Raw genomic sequence first — 15033 nt, 5'->3', positions numbered from 1 at the left:
AATGACGATCACCATCATGCTGATTCACATAAATATTGCTCAATGAACTTAGGAGGAAAAGACTGTGCGGTGCCAGTTTGGAGGATAAACAGAGAGCAGCAGACAATGTGGAGTCAGCAGCCCTGAACAGCCACAGGAAAAAACAGCATGTGACTGATTCTGGGCATGGCCATCTGCAATGGCAGAGGGTCAACTCATATTCAGTCTAATAATTACTTCCTAATTCAGATAGCGTTGTTTTTTTAAGAGACAATTTATTTAGACCACTTCTATACCACTTAATGTATAAAAAGATAACTCTAAGTGTTGTACAGAAAGGAGCTTATATTGGAGAGCTTATGCAGTGTGTGTGTGTGTCCGTATATAGTATAGGCTCCATTTTCCTCAGAGACTGCGGTCACTTCCTGATGGCCTGTTTATTGAGAATTCATGATTTGCTTGGACAGATCCTAAATACAGTTCTCCACATTTCTGCAGCAATCTGCAACTAAAAAAAAAAGTCCTCATAAAAATTCGTTAGGACTAGTATACACATTTTCAGGACTCAGTTGTGACTAATATACACATTTTGCAAGACATTTTCTCCAGTATGGTCCATTTCTGCATGTTATTTTCATAAGCGTAAACATGTTTATAAAAAACATTTCCCTACTATATGCATTTTTGCTTGGAGAACTACATTACAGAATTTGGAAAAGTGTGAATTTCAAAGCACACTTGCGCTTTTGTTTGCGTGTTGATTCAAAGTATGCTACTTAGGTGGTTGCTCATCAAAATGGAAACAAAATCAAATTTCCACCCCACCCCTACTTATGAGTAAAGTATACTGCAACACTGCCAAGATCAGGCTACGGGAGTTGAAGCCCATGAGGACGTGGATTTCCAGCTATCTCCAGAACCGACTTCCTGGAAATTCCTCCTGGGACCAATTTAAGGTGTTTATCTTGACATTTAAGGCCCTAAATGACTTGGTCCTCAAATATCTGAAAGAATGGCTCCATCTAGACCAGACATCCCCAACCTTCGGCCCTCCAGATGTTTTGGACTGCAATTCCCATCATCCCTGCTCACTGGTCCTGTTAGCTAGGGATCATGGGAGTTGTAAGCCAAAGCACCTGGAGGGCCGCAGGTTGGGGATGCCTGTTCTAGACCAACCTGCCCAAAGATCTCCAGGGGAAGCCCTGAAAGTGGTTCCTGCATGTAATGAGGTTTGTGGTGAAGGCCTGCTGGTGAATTTTCTTTGCAGCGACCTTTGGAACGGCCTCCCTCTGAGGAGTGCCTCATCCCCACTATGATTTTCATTTGGCACCCAGTGAAGACGTACCTCTTTGCCCAGGTTCAACCCCCTGTAATGCAGGAATCTCATCTAAAGCATCAATGACAGATGGCCATCCCACCTCTACTGAAAAACCCTCTGATGGTTCAAGGGGATCAGGAAAGCCACTGGAACAGGACTGAAGAGGGAGAAGAAGGGGGTTGTTCTATCAGGGCAGCTGAAATGTTTCCTTCTCACAAGTTGAAAAGCCTAACAGAGTGTGTGTGTGTGTGTGTGTGTGTGTGTGTGTGTGTGTATTTCCACTTCGGAACCTATGGTTGGATTATAAGTATTAAAAATATTTTTTTCAATCAAAAAATCCCAGTCCACCATCAAGATTCATCTGTCATTTTTTGACACACCTCGTACTACAAATAGAAGCTTTAGGATTTATGAATATAGGAAGCTGTGCTATACTGAGTCAGATCACCTAAGCTCAGTTCAGTGGTGCCTCAGGTTACGAACTTAATTTGTTCCGGCGGTCCGTTCTTAAACTGAAACTGTTCTTAACCTGAGGCGCACTTTCGCTAATGAGGCCTCCTGCTGCTCCCGCCGTGTGATTTCCACTCTCATTCTGGGGCAAAATTTGAAACCTGGACCAACTACTTCGGGGTTAGCGGAGTTTGTAACCCGAAGCGTTTGTAACTCAAGGTACCACTGTATTGTCTACACTGTCAGTGGCTCTCCAGGTTTCAGGCAGGATGTCTTTCTCAGCCCTACCTGGAGATACCAGAGACTGAACCTGGGACCTTGTATGGAACGCAGATGCCCCATGGCTGAGCAATGGCCCTTCTCTAAACATCAGAACCTGAGCAGTAACTGATGTCTGCACCCAGGGACTAGTATGCACTCAGACTGAAACCCCTTTACGAGGGTTGCCATATTTCAAAAAGTGATAATAAAAAAAAAACCATCATGAATTTCTTAAGGAAATTTGCCAAAATCTACACTTTTGACGTGGGTTGCCGTACATCTGGATTTCCCTGGACATTTCAGCGATTTCCACCAGGACACTGTTTCCAACGGGAAATTCTGGACGTATGGAAACCCTACCTTTACCACCCTGAAAGAAAATGAAGCTTGTACAGGCTTGTAATTAATGCAACGGCACAGAGTAAGAACCCTGTCAGTTCATGAATTTACGCTGGAGCAATTAGACTTCCCTGCTCTCCTGCCCGCCCTGCCCCCGGATTTAGGGGTGTGTGACCATTTCATCCACACTGGGTATCAAGGTAAGAGGGCACTGCAAGGAATGCTGCAACAATGAAAAATCAAAGAAGATGAAAGGCAGCCGGAGGGTAGGATTTGGAGTTGCACAGGGTGCCGCTGAAATTTAAAAACCCAAAGTCTGCCACTGCCCCACACATGCTGAGGAAGATGAACTAGAGGCCTGGTGCAAGGCAACTTACTTTGTTCCTATCTAGCCTGGGCTGCCTTGGACCCTTTGCAATCTTGCCACTCCTCCACTGCATCTCATCCTATGGGCTCTTGTTAGCATTTGAAGATTTGATTTGCAAAAAAAACTGGCAGTCTTCACATAAGACGTCTCAGTGGTGTAACTAGCAGTGGAGACAAGGGGTCTCACCCACAGAGCTGCTACATAGACGGCATTTTGTCTCGCTTAAAGCACTTTGCCAAAGATCGAGATATTGGGGGGTCACAGTACGAAGCTCACAGAAAAGCACATTTTGGAATGCTGGGAATGAACAAAACCAGGCTAGGTATGATTAGGGAAAGGATTGGAAGGAAGGAACCAACACGTCATTATATAAATCAGGGGTGGGGAGCCTTCGGCTTCGGGGCCAAATGTGGCCTTCTAATTCTGTCTGTTCAGCTCTCAGGGCCCTTCCCAGGAGCCATGCTGCACACTCTCTTCAAGGGCTTTTGCCTGGCTGGAATGTGCCCTGGAACTGTGATGCTGCCTCTTCCTTCCTGGATGGAGGATGGTGATGCATGCCTGAGTGCATATATATATGAAACCTATGGCTTTTGCATGACTGGCAGGTAACCTGCTGTAGAAGAAGAGGAGTTTGGATTTGATATCCCGCTTTATCACTACCCGAAGGAGTCTCAAAGCAGCTAACATTCTCCTTTCCCTTCCTCCCCCTCAACAAACACTCTGTGAGGTGAGTGGGGCTGAGAGACTTAAAAGAAGTGTGACTAGCCCAAGGTCACCCAGCAGCTGCATGTGGAGGAGCGGAAACACGAACCCGGTTCACCAGATTACGAGACTACCGCTCTTAACCACTACACCACACTGGCTGTCTGGACACAGGAACTGCCCACCTTTGCCTCTGGAATGTACAGTTATATTTGCCTTACTTTTAAAAAAAATAAAATAAAGCCAAACCTAACATATTTTCAGCTGCTTTCAGCCCATTGATCTAGCCACCTCAGTACAGTGGTACCTTGGTTGTCGAACAGCTTGGGTGTCAAACAAATTGGCTCCCAAACACTGTGAAACCGGAAGTGAGTGTACCGGTTTGCGAACGTTTTTGGGAAGCCGAACGTCTGACGCAGCTTCCACAGCTTCCGCTTGAGTGCAGGAAGCTCCTGCAGCCAATCGGAAGCCGCACCTTCGTTTTCAAACTGTTCCGGGAGTCGAATGGACTCCCAAAACGGAATAAGTTTGACAACTAAGGTACCACTGTATAGTGTATTCTGACTGCCAGTCTTAGACAGAGGTCTTTACTACCTGGATATCCCAGGGGTTGAACTTGGGACCTGATTGTGTGGGGAGTGCAGGTGGAGCAACATTTCCCTACGAAGAAAGTCTAAAGAAGTGGTGCTTTTGTTCTGTTGTGAGCACCGGCCCCCGCTTAGGTACGTACTCAGGACAGCTCCATGCTGGGCTCAGGCTGAAGGCTTCATGAGACCCTATCTCAGAAGTTACTATATTTGCAGTCATCCTCAGTCAGAGCCTTAAATAGGAGCTGTGACTCTGTTTTGGTAACTAGCTCTGCATTGTCAGTTATAATCCAGCCACAGCTAGAGGGACACAGGTTCCCGGATTAAAGACCTGAGATTAAAACCCTGGATTTAAAGGCCTGAGAACCTCTGCTCAGAAAGGAGTTACAAACTTGACTGTTGTGTGTCTTCCTCTCACTCACTCTAATAAATAAATAAAAAGTCAGACTCACACATTCATATATTTTTTTTAGATTAATTTTGCTATTGTAGTTGAAGGGTAACAAGTCCTTCGGTCTCTTATACAATATTCTAACTCACAAAATAATCATCATAATCATAATCTGCGGCGGTAGAAGGGCAGCACCTTTCATTTATCCTTCAGATGGTTTTTAGAACCTAGTGATGACAAAAAGAAAGAAAACTGAGGAGGTAAGAGAATTAACTGGAGCTTGTTGCTGGTCTTGGGGTGAGAAAGGTAAGCTCTGATTTTGGTACTTAAAAGAGGTGCACTATGGGTAAGTTGCCACCTCAGAAAAACAGGAGAGAAGGTGTTTTTGTGGTCACTGCTGGAGGAGGCAGGGGATTAAAAGAGTCCCAGGTAAGGGACTTCTCCGTGTGGCTTCCCTTCAGGCCTGCTGTGCCACATCCCCATGATTCTAGCAGTTTTTGTTTCGTTTTGTGTATTTAAAATCAAAGAGTACCACCTAGCCTCAGGAGCTTAAACCCCACACTCTTTGACGGAGTTCTGGAGTGACGCGGCTGAGAAACAAGCTGTCCTTTAAAAAAGAGGCAAGGGTGTTCATCTTCTCCTTGAGAGGCGAGGCTGTCCAGTGTCCTCGGAGAAGGATGTCAATGGCAAGTGACCAGGCAATGGGGCAGAGGCAGAGGCTGGGCAGGACGGCTCCTCCAGGCACAGTTCAGACTCTTGTGTGTCTGCAGGTCCGTGAAGGGCCTGAGGCGGAGGCCGCTACGGAAGTGGACGGGGATTCCTCGTCGGTGGTGTCTCCCTGCTCTTCCTTGTGGAGACCAAGGCTGATGTGGCTCTGCAGGGCTGCTGGAGTCAGCCATTCCTTGGGCAGGCAGCTTTGCAGGAAGGGAATACAGGAGCTGAAGTAGGCCAGGCGGTTCACCCAGCGGGGGATTTCCTTCCCACACAGGATCTGGGGGAAATGGACAGAAGAGCGACAACAACAGGTAACCATTATATCATAGGTGCCTGATGAAAGGTGATTGCTCCTCACATTTTCCCTTTTCTTGCAAGGAATCCTGTTCAGAATAAGGGAATTTACCTTAAGAAAAGGGAAACGTTGACAGCTATGGTGGGGAGGTGGGAGAGAAATGATGCCACATATCACTGCAACGTTCTATTTTGGAAGTGAAGCACACAGACCATGTGGAAGTGTCACATAAACCCCGAAAGCAAAGAGGAAAACACTTGGCAAGTTGGCATTTCAACTATTTGGGCAACTTGTGATTGGGGGTGCAGTCAGGTAATTTGAGACTTTGGACTTAATGGTTTCATGGGGGGCACTCTTTAGATCAGGAGATCTAACCTTTGATTTGTGAGTCTCCCCCACTCATAAGATATATTTTTTTCTGGACACCTCCCCCACCCCCCCACCGCAAGACCCTGCTGACTTTGGCGACAGCAACTGCAAAAGATTTTAATGAAAGCAGACGCTGTGCTGGAGTGAGTGGGATGCAGCAACCTGATGAGCATATAGCTTACCCTTCCTGGTCATTACATCGATCATGTCATGAGCAGAGCGAAGGTAATAACCATAACCCCCTTCTCAGCATAGCTGCATGGATCAGTTAAGGAATGGGTGGCTGTGTGCCTGAATGTCTGTCTGTCTGTCTGTCTGTCTGTCTGTGTGTGCATGTGGGGGTGCTTGTGGAAGAGTTCTATGTCCACCTTTGCAACTGGCATGTGGACTCCAGAAGGTTGGTCAAAGGTGAAAGTGGCCTTCAGGCCAGGAAAGATTCAGTACTCCTGCTTTAGAGGGTGTGTACTACTTCTCTTATTTTAAACATACACTGCTTGCCCTGTTGTGTTAGGCGGCCTTCCTGCTCAGTTTGCTGAGCAGGGCTCTGGACCTTACAGTTTTGTCCTGGCAAAACCACCACTTGCAACCTAAACTGTGTAATCCCCCTATATCAGGGCTCAGCAAACTTTTTCAGCAGGGGGCTGGTCCAGTGTACCTCAGACTTTGTTGGGGGCCAGACTATATTTTGAAAAAAAAGAATGAACGAATTCCTATGCCTCACAAATAACCCAGAGCTGGATTTTAAATAAAAGGACACATTCTACTCATGTAAAAACACGCTGATTCCTGGACCGTCCGCGGGCTGGATTGAGAAGGCAATTGGGCCAGATCTGGCCCCCAGGCCTTAGTTTCCCTACTCATGCCCTATATGGAAGATTTCCGGGAAATAAAACATACTCATCACTTCGTTTAAATACGAACATGCCCACATACCACCAGAATACAGTCCTAAGCTGGATTTGTTCAACATCTACTGCAGGCAGTGGGGTCAAGGAAGGGAAGACCATACACTTCCCTGAAGAGGGAAACAGAAGACCTACAAGAAGTAACAAAACAAACTAGCAAGTGGCAACAGGCCATAAAATCCATTCTACACGCAAGCTCTAGGGACAGAACGGCCTTCATCTTGCAGCGCTGAGAGAGCATGGCAAATGAGCAGGAGTGGAGAGGCAAGCCCTGCAATGCCTGCTGTGAAACAAGATCCCACGGCGAGAAAAGGGAGAACTAGAAAGTTACTGAAACCAAGCCAACAGTAGCTGGCCTAGAGACCTTTGCAGTCATCTGGCTTTCTGCTTGGAAGTTGATCTAAAGAAGGTAACATCTCTGCCTGTTCTAGGACTGTGATTTTGTGGAACTAACGTAGGCCTGCCAAATCACCTCCTGGCTGGGGCTTCAGTTTCTATAGAACAGGCCTGAACAACTTCTTAACCAAAGCTAAAGCATCTGACCAGTCATGCCTTGTGGTCTGTGTGACACAGAGCATAGGTCAGAAGCAGAAATACTTCTGAATACTAGTTGTTGGAAACCATGGCAGAGAAGAGAGTCCTCTTGGGCTCAGGTTCTGCATATGGATTTCCCACAGGCATCTGGTTGGCTGGCTGCTGTGAGACCAGGATAGTGCACTATATGGGCTATTGGCCTGATCCAGCAGGCTCTTATGTTCTTATTGTGAGGTGTCACACACCAAATCAGACCATTTCTCCATTGAGCTCAGTATTTTCTTCAATGACAAGTAGTGGCTCTCCAAAGTTCCAGACAGAGGCCTACAAAACCCTACAAAACCAGACTTGGAGACCTTGCTGTCTTTCCCATCCACATAGGTGGATACAAGAGGCAGAGCCTTCTCAGCAGTGGCCCCACGCAGTGACAATTCACTAGGCTCCCTCCCTGTCTTTCCGCATTTTGAAGGGAAGCCAGCTTTTAATTGGTGATCACTGTTTTCTTTGGATGTTTGATGATGTTCTTGCTGAAGTTTTAATATTATTGCTTTAATGATTGCTGTTTTTATGTGTATTCCCCCCCTTACCTTGTTTTTTCACTGTAAGTTTCTTTGATTATTAGTTTTTAAAAGGAGAATGGGTATAAATTCAAGTAGGCTGCTGTGGTGAGTCAAAGTTCTTCAGGCTCTGGGCTCCAAAAATTTAAACCTGCCCCTCTGAATAGAGCAGGGAAGCTTGTCAATGTGAATAACTGCAACTTAACCCAGCCTTCCTCAGCCTGGTGTCCTCCAGATGTTTTAGACTACAACTCCCATCACCTCTGATCAACTCCCATCACCTCTCTGGCCATGTTGGCTGAGACTGATGGGAGCTGGAGTTCAAAACACCTTGAAGACACCAGGCTGGGGAAGGCTAGTCTAGCCAATAAGGGCTCAGAGAAGCAAGCCTGACACCCTTGCAATATGCATGAGTCCCCACACTTCTGCGATCCAAAGAGCTTGGTTGAAATGCAGTTCTGCTTTTTTATGCATGAAAGTCCTTGAGATGAAGATTTTTAAGTACAGGGAGCAGCTGCAGGATGACAGGGAAGGTAACAAGTGGCTCTCTGGGGAAGGCTTGGTTATAATTAAGACTAAGATTACTGGTGACACTTGAGAATAATGGCTTTCACTCTGAATGGATGAACAACTGTAAGTCATCTTACAGTAAGCTGCAAGTTTACTGCATTGACACAAAATGGATTTTCTCCCCCTATCCCAGTAGTTGCTACATGGCCACTGTCAGGGCAGCCACAATTAATGGCTAAAGGAGTATTATGATTACACTGTGCTAGATATAAGATGTTATGTATTACAGCTTGGTATTGACCTTGAACAAGTGATGTGGGAAAAGCTGATCTGGCACCTATTGGCCTTGTGCTTACCAAACTGTATTAAAAACAAGGCCTGTAACTCTTATAGATATAGTAATGCAGCCGAAGTTCGGAACCGGAGAGTGCAGAATATGAACTTCCAGATAATCCCAAACTCTTCCAACATTCAGGCTTAGTTCATAATTACATTAGCATCAATCACGCTCATTGCTGCAGCTGCCCCCTTCCCTTCACCACTGAAACTTTGCTGGCAGTGGTGGCAGCAATAAGAAAGACTTCTGTGTCAGCTGTCATTAGGCCACAGCACCATGTTGGGAACCATATCCACGGCGAAATGCCATTTCCCAGGGCTTCTGATTCCTGCCACCACCACTACACCAATGGGACCCAGCACATAATTCCGGGATTGTCCCAGGAATATTGGGCTACTTGGAGAGTATGAGAGGGCCCCCATACAGGATTCAGCTGCAAAAGTGAAACCTCCCAGCTTGTCTTTTAAATAGACATTGCACAACAAGATAGGTGGAAATTGGGTACCAAAACTTGCATGAGTGAAACTGCTTTCTGCTCATGCAAAACTACTACAGAGTAGTATGGCTAGTGCCCATTGAGATTGGCGGAGTGGGAGGCAAGGAGGCCAACAGTAGAAGGCAACAGAGCCAATGACAGCAGAGCCAGCTAATTCTAGTTTTTCATAGAATCAAAGTTGGAAGGGACCAAAAGCACCATCTAGTCCAACCCCCTGCAATGCAGGATACATTTGCCTAACGTGGGGCCCGAACAAACGATCCTGAGATTAAGAGTCTCATTGACTGAGCTTGTCTCCATCCTCTTCATTGTTGGGTTCTGCAAGGGCAAGTGTGAGACTAAGGAAGAGGGAACTGACTGCTCTGGCCACCCCCTGGCCTGGAAGTAAGTAAAAAGGTAGGCATGCGGGGCCTGGGTGAGGACAAACTCATGGACCAATCTTCACTGCTATCACAAAGGATACAACTCCCAAAATGAGAAACATGCCAGTGCCGTAGGAAGAGAAGTGGCTCCAGTTGCTAAGATGCAAATACTTTCCACAAGTCACTCTATCAATCAAATCCAAGAAGACAATGTGGGGGAAAGGAACCTTCAAAATAATAATTGCACTTGAATCCTGGCCTGAAATATAATCACTTCCAACTTAAAATGCATCTACTTGGTTTGAGAGAGATGATATGGCAATTTAGAAAATGCCTCGAGATGCTTAACGTTCTGAATCGACATCCCACAGAGTCCGGGAAGAAAAGAACACATCACACGCCTACACAGCCCATTTCCTCTCTCAAAGACTTCGGAGGAAATGCAGCTCAGGTATACCTGAGTAATTTGACTTATTAAACTACACAGCTAAGCTGCACCCACATTGAATGAAACCCTACCAACCCCTTTTCCATTGCAAAGTGCCTTTGGGGAGGGGACTGTGCATCTGGCAGGGAAGCAGGTGATTAACCCTCTCTCCTCTCGGTTGCCTTCCTTCTGCAGCCCTCTCCAGTTGCAGTAACTCTCCAACAGTTTGACTTCACCCCTGAAGGCACACTGTTCCATTGCCTCCTAAGACAGATGGATGCCAGCCAACCCACCAGTGTCCCAAACCTTGTTTACCTTGCAAGTATGAGTTTAAAACCTCATAGGACTAAAAGTGGGGTGGGGGTGGGGGGAACAGGGAGATACCAGTGGGAAAGTGATGGCAGGAGAAGGGTTAAGCAGAAGGGACCATCAGACTTCATTATTCACAGCTACAGTATGACAAGCAATATACCCAACTGTCAAAAGTTTTGCAATTCTTTCACCTGCGGCCCTAGAGGCTGCCGAACAGGTCGGAATGACTGATTCGGCCTTTTCCTCTCTGCGTCTTTCATTATGTTAAAAAAAAATGTAGAACAGTTTTATAGCAGTCAGGAGACACATAAATAGCTCAGGGAATGGGGAGTTGCTGTGTGATAACAGCAGTTTATGACCTTTTCTATGACACTTCATATGGATTGCACATACAAATCTGAAAGATATCACAGTTGAGAGCAGGGCCATGTTGGATTCCCCCCCCCCCCTTTGAAAGTGGAAAGTACAGTAGCAGCTCTTTTAGTGAGAGCAGCTCTACTCTGTGATTTCAAGAAGGATGCCTTTCAAACAAAGCAAGTTTGTGGCTCCTAATCAATTTCCTAATTATGGACACTTCATCTCAAGGATGCATTGCCAAGGAGAGCAGCTGGGAGCAGCAATCAGGAGGAACTGATGAGTAATCAGCGTTAATTTGTGCAACTACAAAAGGGAGCAGGGGAAACATCAGCTGATCACCAAGTGCCTTTCTGGTCAAAGGTCTTGTGCCGAGGGGTTTCGGGTTTCATTCCTAGTTCAAAGGAGGAATACCGAAGGATTTGCATGGTGCAGACTGGGGCCCCAAATGCATATCCATTCTGGGGCAGAGCAGCCATGAAAAAAGCTTAGCCTGTGCTGCTGTTTCAAACTTTTCTGGGCTATGGATGACCTGATACTAATGGGAGTCCCCTCCCCTCAAGGCTAATTGCCTCCCCCCCCCCATCCCTAATGGCAGGCCTGTTTCGAGAAGTTTTTGATGCTGTATTTTGTTGTAAGCCACCCAGAGTGACAGGGGCAACCCAGTCATAAGGGTGGGGTATAAGAATTATTACTACTACTCCAAAGGTCCTATAATGTAATGTAAGGGTACAGCTCACTGTACTCTTGCAAATCAAGTAAGATCAAGGCACCATTGTGCTGACTGATAGGGTAACCAATGAGAAGTATGGCTATCGTATTTGCAATGCAAACAGGCAAAGAATAGGAAGCAGAGGTACAGAGCGGTACAGAAGTAACTCAGCTCAAGGCCTGTCCATACTTTGGCACAATGTGGATTGTGAACCCCTTGTGACTCCTTTAATTGCCCTTCATCCATGCAGTGCTCTCCTTCAGCTACTGCTGTCCCATACCTTTTCCTCCCTAAATCTGGAGATTCCCTGTGCATTGAATGTCCGAATAGGAGAGCTACATTGATTGTGCCTTTCTACTTGTACATAGATACATTATGGCCACCCTCATAGCTGCCTAATTACCCACTGTAGACCAACTACCACTCAGTGCTATGCTTGTAAAAGCTCTCAAAGGGTAAATGTCCATCAGGCTAGTGTGAAGGGTGATTGAAGGACAATGTTCTGATCAGAGACCTGTTTACGGCTGGAGGCGTGTTGGCCAAAGTGCCATACAAGTACACTACACAGAAACAGAATAGAAGATGAACCAACCTCTGCCAGAGCAGCTGAAAAGTGATTGCAATTCTTGTGCATGAGATGGTAGGCATTGCCCTTGTACTCCTTGCCCAGTTCCTCCATGATTTTATCCACATCTTCTTCTGTAAAGTCTGTAGTGCCCAAGGCAATGGATTCTCTGGGTTAAGCAAAGGTAAGCATCAAAAGCAGGGAACATTCAGTAAGATAATCATGAAAGATGTTAAAGCAGCCCAGGAGAGACACACTGTAGTACAGGTATATTTTACCTGGCAGATAGAGCCAAGGATGGAGTCCTTATGGAATGTTGGAACAGAGTAATGCTACAGACTTCAACAGCTTAGAAAGTAATTCAGATAGTGCTCAGCTTAAAAACAACACAATAACCTCACACAATTAATTAAAAACCATTCTTGCCATGCACACAGGATATAGTACTAGTGTAATCTATTTTTATATTCTCTTTCAAAAGAAAGAGAGAGAGGAAAATATGCTAAACAGAGTGTAGGTTTGAGCTTTACTGATATAGTCTGGGGTTTAAACTTCACATACTTTAAAAATGTTTAATGGTACATGCAACAGGGCTGAGTTTGTAATATTTTTTGTAAGCTCTCCATCCTTGAGCCTCTGCATCAGCAACTTATGCACCAGAAAACCAACGGGGGGGGGGGGGAAGGAGATGATTTGGGTAGTCAAGACCCGCTCTGGAAATGCAAAAGTCTGGCTCATTTTCATAAGCCTGCCTCAACATGCACTTTTCTAAATTTACATTCTAGCTTTAAAATTTGAGGTGAGAGATAAATTTTTAAATGGAACTGAGGTCTATACCATATAGGGTTTTGTGCATGAATGAAGCATTGGACTGGATGCAATAACATATCTGTTTAAGAGGACACTATAGTGGAAGTTTGGGGGACTATTCAAAAACACTCTGGATCTTGTATTCCCTGCTGGTGCTGCCTTTAGCAGATGGGTTCATCATGCTGCATGGCACAACTTGCTTGGGTAACATTTATGTATATAAATTGTGATTGCACACAAAAATGTGTGATTACAGCAGATTGCCCAAATATTTTTTGTCTCTTGGGCCAAAGTCCTTGGCACATTCATTGCTGTTCATTCTACTTGGCAATAAATGTCCTGCCCATGGACATGTGAGAAGTCGCAGACCATTTGGAGGAGAATCCCATGCTATAGTTGCACCCCAAGCCAGTGCCATCCCAAAGTCATAGATGAAGGATGCTGGCATGGGGCAAAGATGCAGCATGGGCTCCTCACATGTGGTCCAGGGGAAAACAGTGCAGCAAGTGGTGTCAGCATGAGTAGGAACAACAAACTCCAATTCCTGGCTTAGTATTACATCTGAAAACCAGAAGCTGAGTTTTCATTCATTCCAAACAAACTATATTGAGAAGCCAAGGTTTGATCTTGGTTTACCAAGCATGGTTTGTTTGAGGGAAACAAACCATAAACTGGTATACTGTGGTGTGTAGGCTGAGCCAGTGTGTACATAAACCTGCAAGGAGGTGATATGCTGGGAAGACTTTTGTTGCTGTCCATCTTGTGTATTTAATGACATAATTTAAACAGCAAAGTGGGAGTCATTCACACATTCATTAACTATGGTTTACTGGGATGTGTGAATGCTGCCACCAGTTGTCAGGTGCTCTCCTAAAAATGCATTGCCCTTTTGACAATTCATGGGCTGCAGGACAGCAGATGTTGAGAGGAGAAGGAAAGGCCCTTACTTGAATTTAAAGGTCTCGCCAAGCTCCACAGCACTGCCTGGTGTGATTTCGAAAATCCCGCTGAAAGGGTAGGGATGCCCTCCATAGGCAAACTCTGGCAAGGAAAGAAAAAGACTGTAAGAAAGGATAAGACCAAAGTTGCATCTGAAAAAGGCCACAACTGTCTCCATGGCTCAGTGTTAGTATTTAAGTCAAATATCTTCCCATAACTGGTTTCATATGGGCCTCAACTCTGCCCTTCCTGTATAAAGAACATCGTGACAACCATAAGAATGTAATAACAGCCTTGATGGATCAGGCCAGGGACCATCTAGTCCAGCATCGTGTTCTCACAGTGGCAGAGGCGTCAAGTTGTACCCCAGATTGGGCAGCATCACTCGTGCGTGTGACATCACACATGTGTCATGCATGTGTGACATCACCCATGCAATGCTGGGATGTGCACTCGGCCCAATGATGCGTGCACAATGCAACATCCTGACATCACATGTACGATGCTGGCATGTTGTGCTTGCGAAGTCACATGACCCCTTCTTAGTCAGAAGCTGCCACACGTGATAGTGTCGCCAGAGAAGTTGCTCTGCTTAAAATCCTTCCTTGATGCAAAGAGTTTGACCACATGGCTACCTCCGATCTTAGACTTATTTGAATCTGGGTGTGTGTTTAAGGCTGGCAGTGCAAACTGTGCACTGGAGCACAGCAACTGCGCATGCATGGATGCCACACTCCTCAGAAGGCAAGTTTCCCATCCGTGATGAGCAGCAAAACAGAGAAGCTCGCAGCCTTCAATTCTGGGACCCAGCAGAAGGTTCGACTCATTTCCAGGCACAACTAGCAGAAAGCTTCCTACCTCTGCCATAGATCTCAATCCCAGAGTGAAAGACTCCAATGCCCAAGGTGGAAGTGTATTCATTTATCCAGTACTAGAGAAAGGGAGGAGAGAGAGAGAGATTTGAAAGTATTAATGAAACAGACATTGCTTGGACAGTTTTATATTTATGCATCATTTTACGTAGCTATTGCATCTTACTTCATCCTGAAGGCTCTGGATAGGTAGCAAAACATTTAACATAGAAAAACAAGCCTGTAAAATATGTCTCATAGGAGTGGGGGAATCAGATATAAAATTGCACGAAACCCAACAAATATAATAATAATAGCTCAAGCACAGCTTAACCTCAGCCCACGTATATTTACCAGTAGGAGAATATGTTCAAGTGCTGCTAGAACGATCACCCCCTGGCTTTGAATGCTTTGAAACATTTTCGGATCATGGCTGACTCTGACCCGCAGAACTGAGTCAGAACACAAGGAGCGGTGGAATGTGTCAAAGCAACCCCAGAAGTGGTCTTCCCACTTGGTAGATGCATCACAGGGGAAGCTCATGCTAGCAAAAGGAGGTGAGTCCACAGAAAATCTTCAGCTGTCAACCC

The 15033-nt window shown here is 45.6% G+C and overlaps 1 protein-coding gene across 1 annotated transcript in view; it reads right to left on the bottom strand.

Moving 5' to 3' along the window:
- Positions 1-3649: 3649 nt before the first annotated feature.
- The window catches only part of LOC128412019 (deubiquitinase DESI2-like), a 42936-nt gene continuing 31552 nt past the window's right edge, over positions 3650-15033 (bottom strand). The window contains exons 2-5 of the mRNA XM_053384779.1: positions 14451-14523; positions 13601-13694; positions 11871-12012; positions 3650-5385 (exon numbers count right to left, since the gene is read on the bottom strand). Of these exons, the coding sequence (XP_053240754.1) occupies positions 5143-5385; positions 11871-12012; positions 13601-13694; positions 14451-14523 (552 nt within the window). The 3' untranslated portion in view covers positions 3650-5142. The remainder of the gene's footprint in view (positions 5386-11870; positions 12013-13600; positions 13695-14450; positions 14524-15033) is intronic.

Source organism: Podarcis raffonei, chromosome 1 (genome assembly GCF_027172205.1).
Source record: "Podarcis raffonei isolate rPodRaf1 chromosome 1, rPodRaf1.pri, whole genome shotgun sequence".
NCBI classification, from domain to species: domain Eukaryota; kingdom Metazoa; phylum Chordata; class Lepidosauria; order Squamata; family Lacertidae; genus Podarcis; species Podarcis raffonei.
This window is presented reverse-complemented; position numbering and strand designations above follow the sequence as displayed.